The sequence below is a fragment of the Aptenodytes patagonicus genome, chromosome 15 (assembly GCF_965638725.1).
Source record: "Aptenodytes patagonicus chromosome 15, bAptPat1.pri.cur, whole genome shotgun sequence".
Classification (NCBI taxonomy): domain Eukaryota; kingdom Metazoa; phylum Chordata; class Aves; order Sphenisciformes; family Spheniscidae; genus Aptenodytes; species Aptenodytes patagonicus.
Genome location: NC_134963.1, coordinates 7,028,858 through 7,041,277, shown reverse-complemented (window position 1 = coordinate 7,041,277; position 12,420 = coordinate 7,028,858). Strand labels below are relative to the sequence as shown.

Genomic DNA, 12,420 nt, shown 5'->3' with positions numbered 1-12,420 from the left:
TCAAAGCTGACCCAACACCCTGCAGCCTCCCTGTGAGCAATCCCTTGTGCTACAACACATCACTGCAGAACGTGTGGCCTCCTAAAACATCCCACATCAAACACTAACACCTCCCTAGCAGCTCCCAGACAACCAACTTGACACAGGCATAGCAACAGCTTCACCTCCCTCCTTGCCAAAAGGCAGGAAGCATCCACTGTGCGTCACACCGTACAAAACCAAATTCCATTCACACCCTGGCAGTCAGTGGAGGACATGTCCTCACCTGCGTGTCAGCTGGAGGCTCCTCCGCAAAAGCTCGGCTATTGTTGAGGTATTTAAGTTTGTCCTTCTTATCAATTTTGTAATAGCCTTCACTTCGTGCACAGCCCGTCACGTGCTCCCGCATCCCATCATCCCGCTTTTTTTTCTTGGGGGTAGAAAAGCTAGTAGGTGGAAAGAAGTTAAGGAGAAACACAGCCACCAGTGGATATCAGACAAAACTTGCTACAGCTACATGGAGCTAATGCTGGAAGCTTGGAAAATTAGGAAGGTTTTGGGGGGTTGCAAAAAATAATACTATTGAAAAATAAAACATCACTGAAGCCCACATGCCTACAGGAAAACCAAGCACGGTCTTTCCTTCTTAGCTGCATGCTTTAGGAAACTAAAGTAAAGAGATAATGAAAATTTAAACATAAAAAGGTTAAGCTGTCAAGAGAAACCTGTTTGAGAAAGGATTTCCCCACAGCACCCACTACGTACACAGACAGCAGCTGCCCAGCCATCTGGATGTACCATTTTCCCTGTTTTGAGTGACATGCTTTTGTTCTACCTCCAGAACTCCCTGCAGCCACCCCAAGCCCCGAAGACACCACACTATCTCACGGCAGCAGTCATCCCCACCGACTAGGGCTAGAAGCAGCACAGATGGGCAAGACGCTCCTCAGCTCAAAGGGCTTGGAGAGAGATGCTGCTCTCACCAGCCTCAGTAAACCAGCTACTTCAGACCCTGATGGGAAGGGTAAGACCCTGTGCAGATGTTTCAAACCCCACTGTCCTGACCAGTCAAGAAAACCTGCAGCTGGCCTGGCAAGGACTCACTGCATTGAGCAGCCAGAAGGCACCTTCAGGTCTTTGGCTTCTGGAAAGACAGTGGAGCTGTACTCCTGGCAGCTCACCCCAGAAACACAGCCGTGAAGCCTACGACGATTGACATCTACCCAAAAATGCTCCCTCTGAGTCATAACATATCCTTAACACCAGAAAATTGAAGCAGAGGGACCATAAAAAGCAAGAAGTGATGGCCTTGAAATCAGAATGCTGAGGTCTGAGCTTGCTGCAAAGCAGGTGAACCCTGCAGGTACTTTCACACCTATCGTGTAGTGTAGCACAGGATGAACCGGCAACTAGCTGCAGATGATTATTAAACGGTTTAAAAAGTGACTGTAAATTTGCTGTTACAATAATCCTTATCAACAGGGAAACAGATTTCAAACATTTCCACTATGTAAGTTGCCAAACGCAAACACATTTACATGCACGGTCACAGGCAAGCTCTACCCTCAGCCGTCCCGTTCTGCCTTTCGCTGGCTGTGGTCGCCCACCACTGCAGGGCCAATTACTCCCACCTTGAAACTGGTTTGGTTTTGGAACTGCTTCCCCAAGTGGGGCAGATACAGACTGAGAATTACTGGGGATGATGCATTTCATCACCCTTTTAGAATATTTCCTTTAAACAATTAAATAAATCTATTTCACGACTATTGCGCTGGTATGAAAAGGCAGAAAATTATAAATTTCATCTTACACATTGCCCTTTGAGATGCAGAGAAAGAAAGGATAAAAATGCACAGCTCAGTCCTGAGCTCCACTTGCTTTTTGTTAGGATCATATCACTGACTATTTTAAGTAGTTTGGGCTTTTTTCTTTTGCTCTCATGTCTTGCAGGGAGTAAGGGATGAGATATTTTAACTCCACACAATCTCTAGCAACACACGAGGTGGTGCATTTGTCTTCTTTAACATATAAATCCATATATCCTTCATAAGAACAATACTAGAGAGTTCTTAGGTTATGAGAACAGCCTTCTGGGCTCTGTTCTGAAGATCACTACTTGTGGCTGTACACATGTAGAGCCTTGTTCTGAGACAGCATGGGTGTCCCAAAAATGCTCCCAAAGATTCAAAGCTACAGCCTGTGCTGCTGATCATGGGCAGGGAGGGAGGGGATGGGGCCAGACTCTGCCCCACCAGCACCAGCCAGTGCTACACACGCTACTCGCTGCAGCATTAGCAGTACATTCCCCCATCCAGCCCGGGGCCGTGTCTGTCCCTGATGTGCCACTTAAAAACCATTGCTTTTATTAGTATTTCAAACTCAAAGCAAGTTAAAGCTGCTAGCACCACTAACTCATCATTTTGGGCACAGATGGTGAGATTATTTTTACAGCAAGTTTTAGCCCCAAGTTAAAGCCCTGTATGTGCAGAAATTCCACAGGCAAGCTGAAAAAAAGTCTGGTTTAAATGCAGACAGAAGCTTCTCAAACAAGCAAGGAAATGTCCCCAGAAGAGGTGCATACAGATTTTCCCTGCAGTCCTAGATTGAAAATGCACCAAGAACAGCCACTTCTGCAGTATTTTTGTATTGCAGCTTCAGGGAATAAAAGTCTAAAATTCCCTGCTGATACAAGCAATTGCTATTCTAGTAAGCAAATGCTTCTTCCACCAACAAACTTAAGTCTTTTGCATTTTAAGTCCTACGCAATGACCATCTAGTGCATCTTACATGTGTTGTGTAACATAGTGCGCCAGCGAGAAAGGATATAAGGATGGAATACCCACAGGGTGTCATTGAGCCAGTCCATACCATTGTCCTGCTGTAACAAGCGGTCATATGTGATACACATGAATTTGATATCTTCCTCATCTATGCCTCCATTCCAAATATCATACAAAATGGTCATCTCCTCAAACTCGGAGCGTGGCCTGAACTGAGGCCGGGGTGGGGAATACTCAGGGGAAGGAATCACTGGGAGGTCCTCAGGCGTCTTCTTCTGCCTTCGCCACTGTCTTTTAGGTTTCACGTGAGCTTCTTCTTCCTTGAAGTCTTCATTCCACTGGTTCTCCAGTTCTTTAAATGGCAGTTTCTCTGCAACTGTCTCAGCTGCTATTTTGTCGTGGAAACCGTCATTCCTGAAGTCCAGGGTGACGGCTTCAGGGTCTTTCAGTCCATAGAAAGCATCAGGATGTCCACTCAACAGCTCTTTGCCCACAGCACTTTCCACCAAGGCCACTGGCACAGGAGGAGGTTCTATGGTTTTGCCCGAGTACACATCCAACGAGAGGACAGAAGGCGGTGACCGTTTTGGCCGACCTGGCCTCCTTTTGGGAAGAACAGAAGGTGGTGGTGGGGGAGGAAGAATAGAAGCACCAGTGGGTACTTCTGGTGAGAGCAAACCAGATTTTACTTCTGCTTTGCATTCCTCAGTGGGCATCCTTCCATCTCCATGCATGCATGGCAGGGCTGCTACAGGTATTGGCTCATCAGGTGGCAAACCCATGTCTGTGTGGAAATCTGCTTGTGGGGGGCTGGCAAAGGGGATAGGGGAAGGAACACTGTTCATGCTGATCGTAAGGGAAGCACCAAGAGGTTCTTTAAGGGGTTTCTCATCTAGCTCATCCTCTGACTGTTTCTTGCCAGACAGAAGGCAAGGAATGGTAGCACCAGCCTCTGGGAAAGTAGGCGTGAAATTGAAATCTCTCCCAGGAGTCCGAGGAATGCCACTGTTAATGCCAGGAGATTGGGATGGGTAGGAAAAGGGGCTCCCTGGGACTTGAGGGGAACTGAGGGTCAAGCTGCTTCCCGTAAGGGGAGCATCACTTCCTGGCGTGGCTGGAACAGTGTCCGTGCTCTGTGACTTCGCAAGGGGATGTGAAGACTTGGCCAAAATGTCCCGCCCAGGAGTCCTAGGAATCTCCTCTTCCACGGACGTTTTGGTCATCATTAATTGTTCAGGGAACTTTTCTGGAGGGACTAAAGATTCTTCTTTACCAGGAGTCGATGGTAAGGGAAGCATGGAGGATGGCACCTTGTGGGCTGGAAGCAAAAGAGTATCAGTCTCTGAATGGATCATCACCTCCCGTCCAGGTGTGCGAGGCAGACGGTCATCATCCTCTGTTGCCGAGGGCCGTTTTGTTTTAACACGAGCTTCTAAGCTGCTGTCGTCAGACTTGCTAAAGAAGCTGCTTTTATTGGGCAGAGGTTCTCCAAAGACTCCCACTGGAGTTGAGAGACAGAGTGCCTCCTCCTCATCTTGAGATTCAGGCTTTGGACCTTCCTGTACCTCTGGCTCCAGCATGGTAGCGGGTTCAGACTCTTCCTCTGAAAGGGGAAAAGAGAGGACAATCAGGAGCTTTGCTTCCAGTAGGTTACTTGCCACTTGCCAGTAAAGGCATGTTTAAGATGCCGCAATTACAGAACAGCTCAATTCCAGTGGGAGGCTTTAAAAACTTCAATGCTTTACATTTTGGAGGCACAGAGTGTGGAGTAATTAGATGCTACCACAGACATCCCTAATGGACTATTAAAAAAACGCACTATTAATTTGAGTATTAGCTACAACACAGGCCAGAATGAAGGTTTTCTGCTTTCAAAACCCCTGACCGCCTTTTGTACAGACATAAAAAGAATTAGCGGATTGTGGGGCAAGGACTTCAGAGGAGAGCTGTCAGAGCCCCAAGCTACCAGATTTTCTAATGTGGGAAGGTAAACTAATTGCAAGGCCAAGAAGCACCCTCAGCTCTCCAAGGAGGGAACAATGAAGGGAGGAGAGTAACACTCTTGAACAACACATGAAGGAAACAGGAAGCCCTTGTAATGAATGAGGAGACACTCAGATGGTATCAATGAGGCAATTTATATGTTGCTCTCCCTGCAGCAGGCTCACTTGTCTAGAGTTTTTTTACCCCCTTAGGGCCAGGGCCAAAAGGAATCAACAGTGAATCTTGTTAGGCAGCTCAAAATAACATTTTCAAATGGGAGAGCAAAAGGAGGTGAAAATGCCTGGAGAGTTGGAAGGGAAGCATTCCCCATTTGTGCTGAACAAACCGAAGAGTCACTGGAGAAGGGTCTGATCCCTGTAACTCCTGTACGACCGGGCTGGGCTGCACAAGAAGAATGCTGCAGTTTGAGCTTGTTCCCGCAGTTTACCTGTAAAGCTCATTCCACATGTCAAGGTGCCCAAATGCATGTCTCCCCAGATTTATGTCCTTTCTGGACATCGACCTGTTCTACAAAGGATCTATGCAAAACAGGTTCTTCTTTGCCCTGCCCAGTTTAACATTTTGCCTCTTTACGGCTTTCAGATTTTATGGCAGCCAAGGAGTGATAGCCTGTGCAGGGACTGGATTTCCAGCTCTCCAAGTGGCAAAATACTGCCCAGTCCTCAGACACCAGTCCTGTCCAAGGCTCACACTAGATGTGCTCTCCCTGTTGGCTCCAGTTTTTAACTTTTTAATTCCCCCCTAGCTGCAGAATTTGGCAACCTTTATGCATCTCACTCCTGTTTTAGCAAAAGGTTTCTAATTTCCTTGGGTTAAATACAACTCTGTATTGAATGAAGAAAATTTCCTTCTTCCAGAAAACCAGGGAGTATCACTCATTTGAAAGGACTAAGTAAAAAAACCCCACAAATAATAATATCAGGGACCAGATATAATTCTGAGACTCCACTCATATGCCCCCATATAGCTTCCCAGTCACATACTGCTTCGTTATTAAAACCAAAAAGAGCCAGCAGTGACTCATTAAGCACAGATTCCTGTTCTGTTTTAGTAGCCATGGCTTTTCCCATCTTGAGCTTCCGCCATCACACTATCCAATCAGTCACCCTCGGACGATGACAACTGTTCAGTTCCTGTAGGACACTAACTAAACTGGCCCAGGATAAGATTCTGGATACAATAACCACAGTATTTTTAGTAGCAGATGGCTTGTGTAGAGCTCCTTACTAGGAAGGAAAGTTCAGCACAGACCTCTTTCCCTGTACAGATAACCCCTAGCCTAGAGCCAAGACTGGAGGAAGAAAGAGAACATGGGAAATACATCGTACATATTGGATGCTGTGAGAATACTGTACTTGGAAACGTGGTAAAAAATGCCAAACCACATGGAAGGGCATACCTGGCCTACAGATGGGAGACAGCGCAAGCTTTGTCTCCTGGTCTCTTTCCATAACCAAGTGTTTCAGTGTTTCAGCAGCAATAGATGCCTCCGGGACTTCACCACATTCACTTTCCCCTGCCTTGATTTCTTCCATGCCTTCATCTTTCACTGCCAAAGCTGGCTCTGTGAGTCCCAAGCCTGTTGCATCCATGTAGTCATCCACAGGATACAGCTCCAAAATAGTCTCCCTCTCATCATCAGGAAGCTCATGACCAGCAGGTTCATGCTCTGTCTCAGCAACCATGGCTTCTCTGTCTTGATCTTCAGCCACCTCCGCCTCCTCTTCCTCCTCCTCCTCCTCCTCCTCATCTTCATCATCATCATCCTCATCTTCATCATCTGAGTCTGAACTCGACTCAAATTCAGAGGAGTCCTCACTTTCATCAGATGATTCAACTTCAGCCTTGGAAGATGAGGGACTTGCTACATCTACAAGAACAAATTACCATTAGTTCCACTTTCTGACTTCATTAAACAATCAGGGTCTACTACAGAAGCAAATATCACTTCCACACTGTAACAGCATGGAAACAGCATCAACAGCAGTGTGAGGGTTTGAAGGAATCGCCTCCCAGTTTATTTATTTTTGCAGAGACTTCTAAACCATGTATTTGGATGCTTATAACAATCACCATACAACAGGCAGTTCCATGAGCAGCAGAACTAGCACTGCCTGGCATCCTGCCCATGTGGGTCTCTTTGTGGATCGCCTCTTTACTGGAGTTGTACTAAGATTTTCTGCTACCTTCACACACAGCTTTAAAATGTGGAAACTATCACCTTCCAGAGCAGGAACTGATTGATAGGACGAAGTTATTAGAGGCTAAATTACCCCTGTTTGAAATGTGGTCCCTTTTCCTCCCAGCCACATACGTTTCATAAAACAAGCACAAACTTAGCTGGCTTTAAGACTTCTGTCCCTCTGTCAAGTTGGGCTGAGATCACTCAGGGGCTGGAAAGCTACTGCAAAGGGACCCACAGACTGAGGGATCATGGAAGCCTCACACGTAACTATTAATACCTGTATGCATTATCTTGTATAAAACCACCCTTCAGTGAAAGAAGGTGCACAAATAAAAAAATAAGCTCACAAGTGCAAAAGGGAGACCACACCTGACCCGAAGGCTACGCTTGCTGCTTCCACTGGAACTGCTTACCCTCCTCGGAGTCCTGCTCCTCCTCCTTGTCACTTGTGTCTATGCCTGTCTCCTCTTCCTCATCATCTTCATCCTCATCATCGTCTTCATCCTCATCATCATCTTCATCCTCCTCATCATCCTCCTCTTCCTCCTTTGCAAGAAAGCATTGCCAAAAATGAACAGCGTCTGACTCTGAGACCTGGCTGTCACTGTGGTAACCACCAGTGACTCTCAGGGACGCTGATCAGAGAACCTGAAGAGGGAATAATCTTACAGAGGTTCTCTTAGGACAGACCCTAATAGCAGTGCTCCTCTTCTAGAGAAGGTAACTTTGGCATCTGGAATTACTAGGCCCCCTTTTAATGACAGCATTCGAAACTACAATCACAAACCAACACACCTTGCCAGGTGCTGCTTTCACCAAGCCTCCCTCTTCTTCCTGCTCCTCTTCCTTCTCTGAGGAGGACTCTTCCTCTTTCCCTGACGTCTCATCTCCCTCTTCTCCCTCACTGTCGAGCTCCAGAGGCCTTGCCGGTCGCCGCCTCAGCCCCACTGCTTCTGCATCCTTCTTTGACAGGTCAGATGTTGTATCAGAAGCATCCCTGTCCCTCTCTGACTCTGGTGAGCAAAAACAAGAAGGAAATTGCCATCAAATACCTTGCGAGGGAGGGAAAGAGTTGACTACACAAAGGAAACTTTTTCTTTGGGAAGATCAAAGTTAGGAGCAATGTGCCCATGTGGTGTGTGAGTCCCTAGGCTTACAGAGGCTTACTAATTTCACAGTGCAAAAGAGGGCGAGACTGGGTGCAGGGTGTTGAAATGCCAAGGATGGCAAAATGCGGGTTGCCAAAGCTGACAAGCTATAGGCAGAGCAGCTAGGAGGCATGGCACGACTGAGATCAGAACAGGCAAGCATAATTTAATGCCTTTTTGTTTTATTTAAGGCTTTACATAACCCTGCTTCTGTACTTTTGCTTCAAAACCAGTTGTTAGTCTGAATCAACTTTATGGCACAACTAACCTGAATCCACTTTTTTATGCAAAACAAAGGGTATTCAAAGCTTTGTCTTATCTCTACTCTTCCCTGCTTGCAGGAAAAAATGTTAAAATATTTTCAAATAGATCTTTCTGGCAAATAACTTTGTTTTGGTTTTAAAATCAAATGCAGGGCACTGTCTCTTACGTGCTTTCTCCCACAACGTACTCAGTGAGCTGCAAGCACGCCCCTGGAACAGTCCATGAACTCATCTGAGCTCCCTCTACCGGGTGACCAGCTCTGCATCAGCAGAACTAAAATAGGTTATGAGTTATTCATAAAATGTGGGTCTTAAATTTCCCGCCAGTGAATTTAAGATAACTGAATCCAGAGAAGACACCTCCCAGCTGATCAGAGTTTTGTGAGAAGCAGGGTTTCAGCTCAGATCCTTGACTCTGTGTCTAACTGTAAGTGAGCACACTGCTGTGAAGTTTAAAAGAATTCAGCTTGCATGTGGTTTGCATCTGCTCTTGTGTTTCAAACAAATGTGCTTTGCAAACCTTCATCTTCATCATCGACAGAAGTAGAAGGCCGGATTCTCTTCTGATCTCCTGCTGAGGCAGCTTCAGGTGGCTCCTTTCTTTTCACCTGAACAAAAGACACAATTAGCATTTCTAGAAGTTTAGAAACAGCAGAAATCAACTTCTTAAGCAAATTGCTACTGCTTTACTTTGCCATGGTGACTTACACCCAGAAACCAAGGGCCACTTCCCCAGCTCTTGATCCCTTTATTTGCTTGCAAACAGAATTTCACTGTGAATGAAATTCTACCCCTTCAATTTGCATCAAAACACTCTGGGTACCAGCATGGTGCATGTCGTCACCAGGTACTTTGAAGGTAACAGAGAAAACTCTTGACAGATGCATGTGTCTGAGATGTAGCAGAACAGAAAGAGAGCCTGAGCCTATGACATCTTAAAGAACCTCAAAGCAAGTTTTATTCTAAATGAAGACTGCAGAATCTCTCATCCCAAACCTTTACTTGCACCTTCTGTGTATTCAAAATCTTAATTTCAGGGAAGCCCTCTACCCTCCCACCACCACCACTTTTTTTAAGATACTTTTCATTTTTTATGCCAATTCCTTTTAAAATAGGTGACCCTATGCTTGCAAGTCTGATTCTGTAAACTCACATGAGGCAGAGAACACTTTTAACCAAACTTCAGGTGAGACTCAGCTGCCAAACTGCAAGACATTCTAAGCAAAGAAATAACTGTGTAAAGCACTATGAGCATAAGCATATATTTTTACAATCATGCTGAAACGCTGTGTCCCAAACACAGGCAAATGTCCCATTTACCTTGCAGAGCAGGGAGATCCTTTACAGACAATTCACACAAGTGGTAGATGAAAAGCTAAGGCTGGGAAAGAGGATCCTTGCTCTTACAGTGTACTGGTGGGTTACAAGTGATGCTGTCAGAAGCAACCCCGTAAGTGAACACAGCGTGGTTAATCAGCCTGTAGGGCTTTGGGGCACACACCTAGACAGGTCTGTCCTCCTAATGGTCCTTTAGGGGATATTAGCATAATGAAGACAGATCTTTGTTTTTACCTTGAAGGATGGCAACCGGATGGCCCCTCGTAACCCAATGCCCAAGCCGATTCCCTCATATCCCAGGCCTTCTCCTTTGTTCCAGTTCTCCAAAAGACAAGATGTGATTCGATCCTTCGGCTTTGGTTTTTCCTCCAGTTCTCCTCCAGACTTCACTGGAGTGAGAGATGCCTGCAGAGAAAGCACACTTGAGAGGGGAAGTTTCCTGGGGAGGGGAGCACACAAACTCTGGAAACCATTTAGACAGTTGAGGTTTGTGAAATATCACTGCCTTGCCCAGGCATCAGTTTCTCTGAAGGCAAGGGCATCTGAGGATGCACCATATGACCACACACACTTGAAAGGGAGAAGGTGCAGGAGCTCTTCTTGATAACGAGACCTTTCCATCTCTGAGAAGCCTTCTCCCCTTTGCATTTTAATAAGTTATTTTCTCCATACAGGCCACTAAAACTACTGGAGACAAACCTGCTGGGACTCCCAGAGCAGTGGCTTGGCATAGGACACCAAGTGATGTTGCATTTGGAGCCATCATGCTGTCAAGTAGCAGAGCAGACACTCTTGCTTTCTTCACTGAGTGTTTTAAAACATGATCTCAATTTCCTTCACATGCAGCTTAACATAGGCCAAAGTACTTCACAAGAGAGGACAAGGGAAATGAACAGACCCATTAGCCCCCATAGCTCATTTCAGGTCTCCCCGGTGCCTGGTGAGGGGACCACAGTGACCACCTTCAGAACAGCCAGAATCCAACACAGATGCTACAAGCAAAGGCCGTAAAAAGGAGAGATGAAAGGGGAAGAGGTGCAAACATGAAACCAGGACTTGAAGCCTGAGGGAACACATTCCTCCACCCAGGCAGGAGCTACCTAGTGCCAAGGAGCAGCTACTGTACAAGTGTCCTGAACTCTGAAGGGAAGCTATGGAGCTGGGATACACCAGCATACTCATATACCACCACCCCTGAACTCCCAAACGCTGCAGGAGCCCATCTGGTCTGGTCACAGCTACGTGAGAAATAGAGCGACACATATACGTCTTACAAATAACTCGAGCATGCTTTAGGCAAGTTAGCCTAATGCTGCGTTATCTACCTTCATTTGCTAACCCACATAACTGAAAGAAACTTCAGACCTTCCAGTTAGGAAGAGCTTTCTTCTTTTTAGTGTAAGGCACAGTATAATGAGTCAAAAATCACACACACATCCCTGTGTTCACTTAGCAACCACAGCCCAAGTCCAGAAAAACTGTCAGAAGGCTCCAGTCCTGGGGAACACGAAAATCAAAATATTTAGGTGAAAAACCTAAGGGTCTACAAAACTTGGTAACTAGACACACAGCCTCATCTCTGCTCAGCCACAACAAACCCCTTTTCACCAGAGCTGAAGTGTGAAAGAGCAGCAGGAATTCAAACCTCTGCAGCTGTGGAGAGGCGGATGATCAGGGGAGAGTGTCACACACAGTGCCTGCCACGGTCTTCTTGAGCAAAGGGCACCAGAGGTAATATTTGCTCACATCAGCCAGTGGTGTAACACCGTCTAAAAATCAGTTTCTCTTACAGACATTAACAGAGCTAATTTGCTGAAGCTGGCTGTAATCACCGAAGAGGAAGCGTAAGCTCAGCTCTCCTGCTAATAAGGGACAAGACTAATGGGAATATCAAGCAGAGAATCCAGGCGGCGGCACTCCATGGCCAGGGATGGCTGGTTATTCCTGGCACTCTGCTTAATGCATCTTACTCAGGCTTTCAAACCTAAACCCATCACTAGATTCGCAAACAGGGAAGAGTTTTCCCCTAGGTCAGGCACACAAAGTCCACGACACGTGCTGCCTCCTCCAGGAAGATGCTCCTTAGCAGCTTTCACCCCATACATTTTTCATCCTGCCTGACCTAGGACACCAGCTTTACCCTTGAGCTTTCCCACCTTTTACCTATGGCACGATACTTCTTGGCAGTCAATCAGCTGCCCAAGTCAATTCCTTTGATGGAATTTAGCAACCAAAAAACAGAGAGAAAAGAGAGAAACTGAGGCACAGGAGGTGACAAGTGTGTTGCCTTCTTGTATGTCGTTGAAGGTTCAGGGGCTGCCAGCAGTACTGTGTAGATAGTATTTGCTGTCCTGCTAAACTTCAATGTTGTCGGTCAGTCAGGGGAAAAAAGAAACCCACAAGGCTTCCCGCTCTTACGCTTGGGGAAGGTCAGGGAGATAGCGGACCCGCAAAGCCTCTGACCAAAGAGGGACATACCTACTGTAGGAACTCGCATACAGTAGAGTTCATGCACTTCCAAGATGAGCTTTGATCTCCCCTGTGAAATAACAGGAGGGCTGCTGCAGCTGATGGTCCAAGGATAGGAGATATTAAAATATACTATCTCTCCCTACAAATCTGCCTCATTTATTTCTAAAGAAAAAAAGATGTAAACAAGCACATATGTTGTCTTATTTATACTTCCAAACCTCTGAAAACAATATAATTTCTTTCACTACTGT

General features: G+C 46.1%; 1 protein-coding gene across 1 annotated transcript in view; it reads right to left on the bottom strand.

The window, feature by feature from the left end:
* Window positions 1–12,420, bottom strand: part of SETD1B (SET domain containing 1B, histone lysine methyltransferase) — a 50,483-nt gene that overhangs the window by 2,435 nt on the left and 35,628 nt on the right. The window contains exons 8-14 of the mRNA XM_076352858.1: window positions 9,932–10,102; window positions 8,880–8,967; window positions 7,744–7,961; window positions 7,362–7,494; window positions 6,163–6,633; window positions 2,806–4,362; window positions 266–432 (exon numbers count right to left, since the gene is read on the bottom strand). Of these exons, the coding sequence (XP_076208973.1) occupies window positions 266–432; window positions 2,806–4,362; window positions 6,163–6,633; window positions 7,362–7,494; window positions 7,744–7,961; window positions 8,880–8,967; window positions 9,932–10,102 (2,805 nt within the window). The remainder of the gene's footprint in view (window positions 1–265; window positions 433–2,805; window positions 4,363–6,162; window positions 6,634–7,361; window positions 7,495–7,743; window positions 7,962–8,879; window positions 8,968–9,931; window positions 10,103–12,420) is intronic.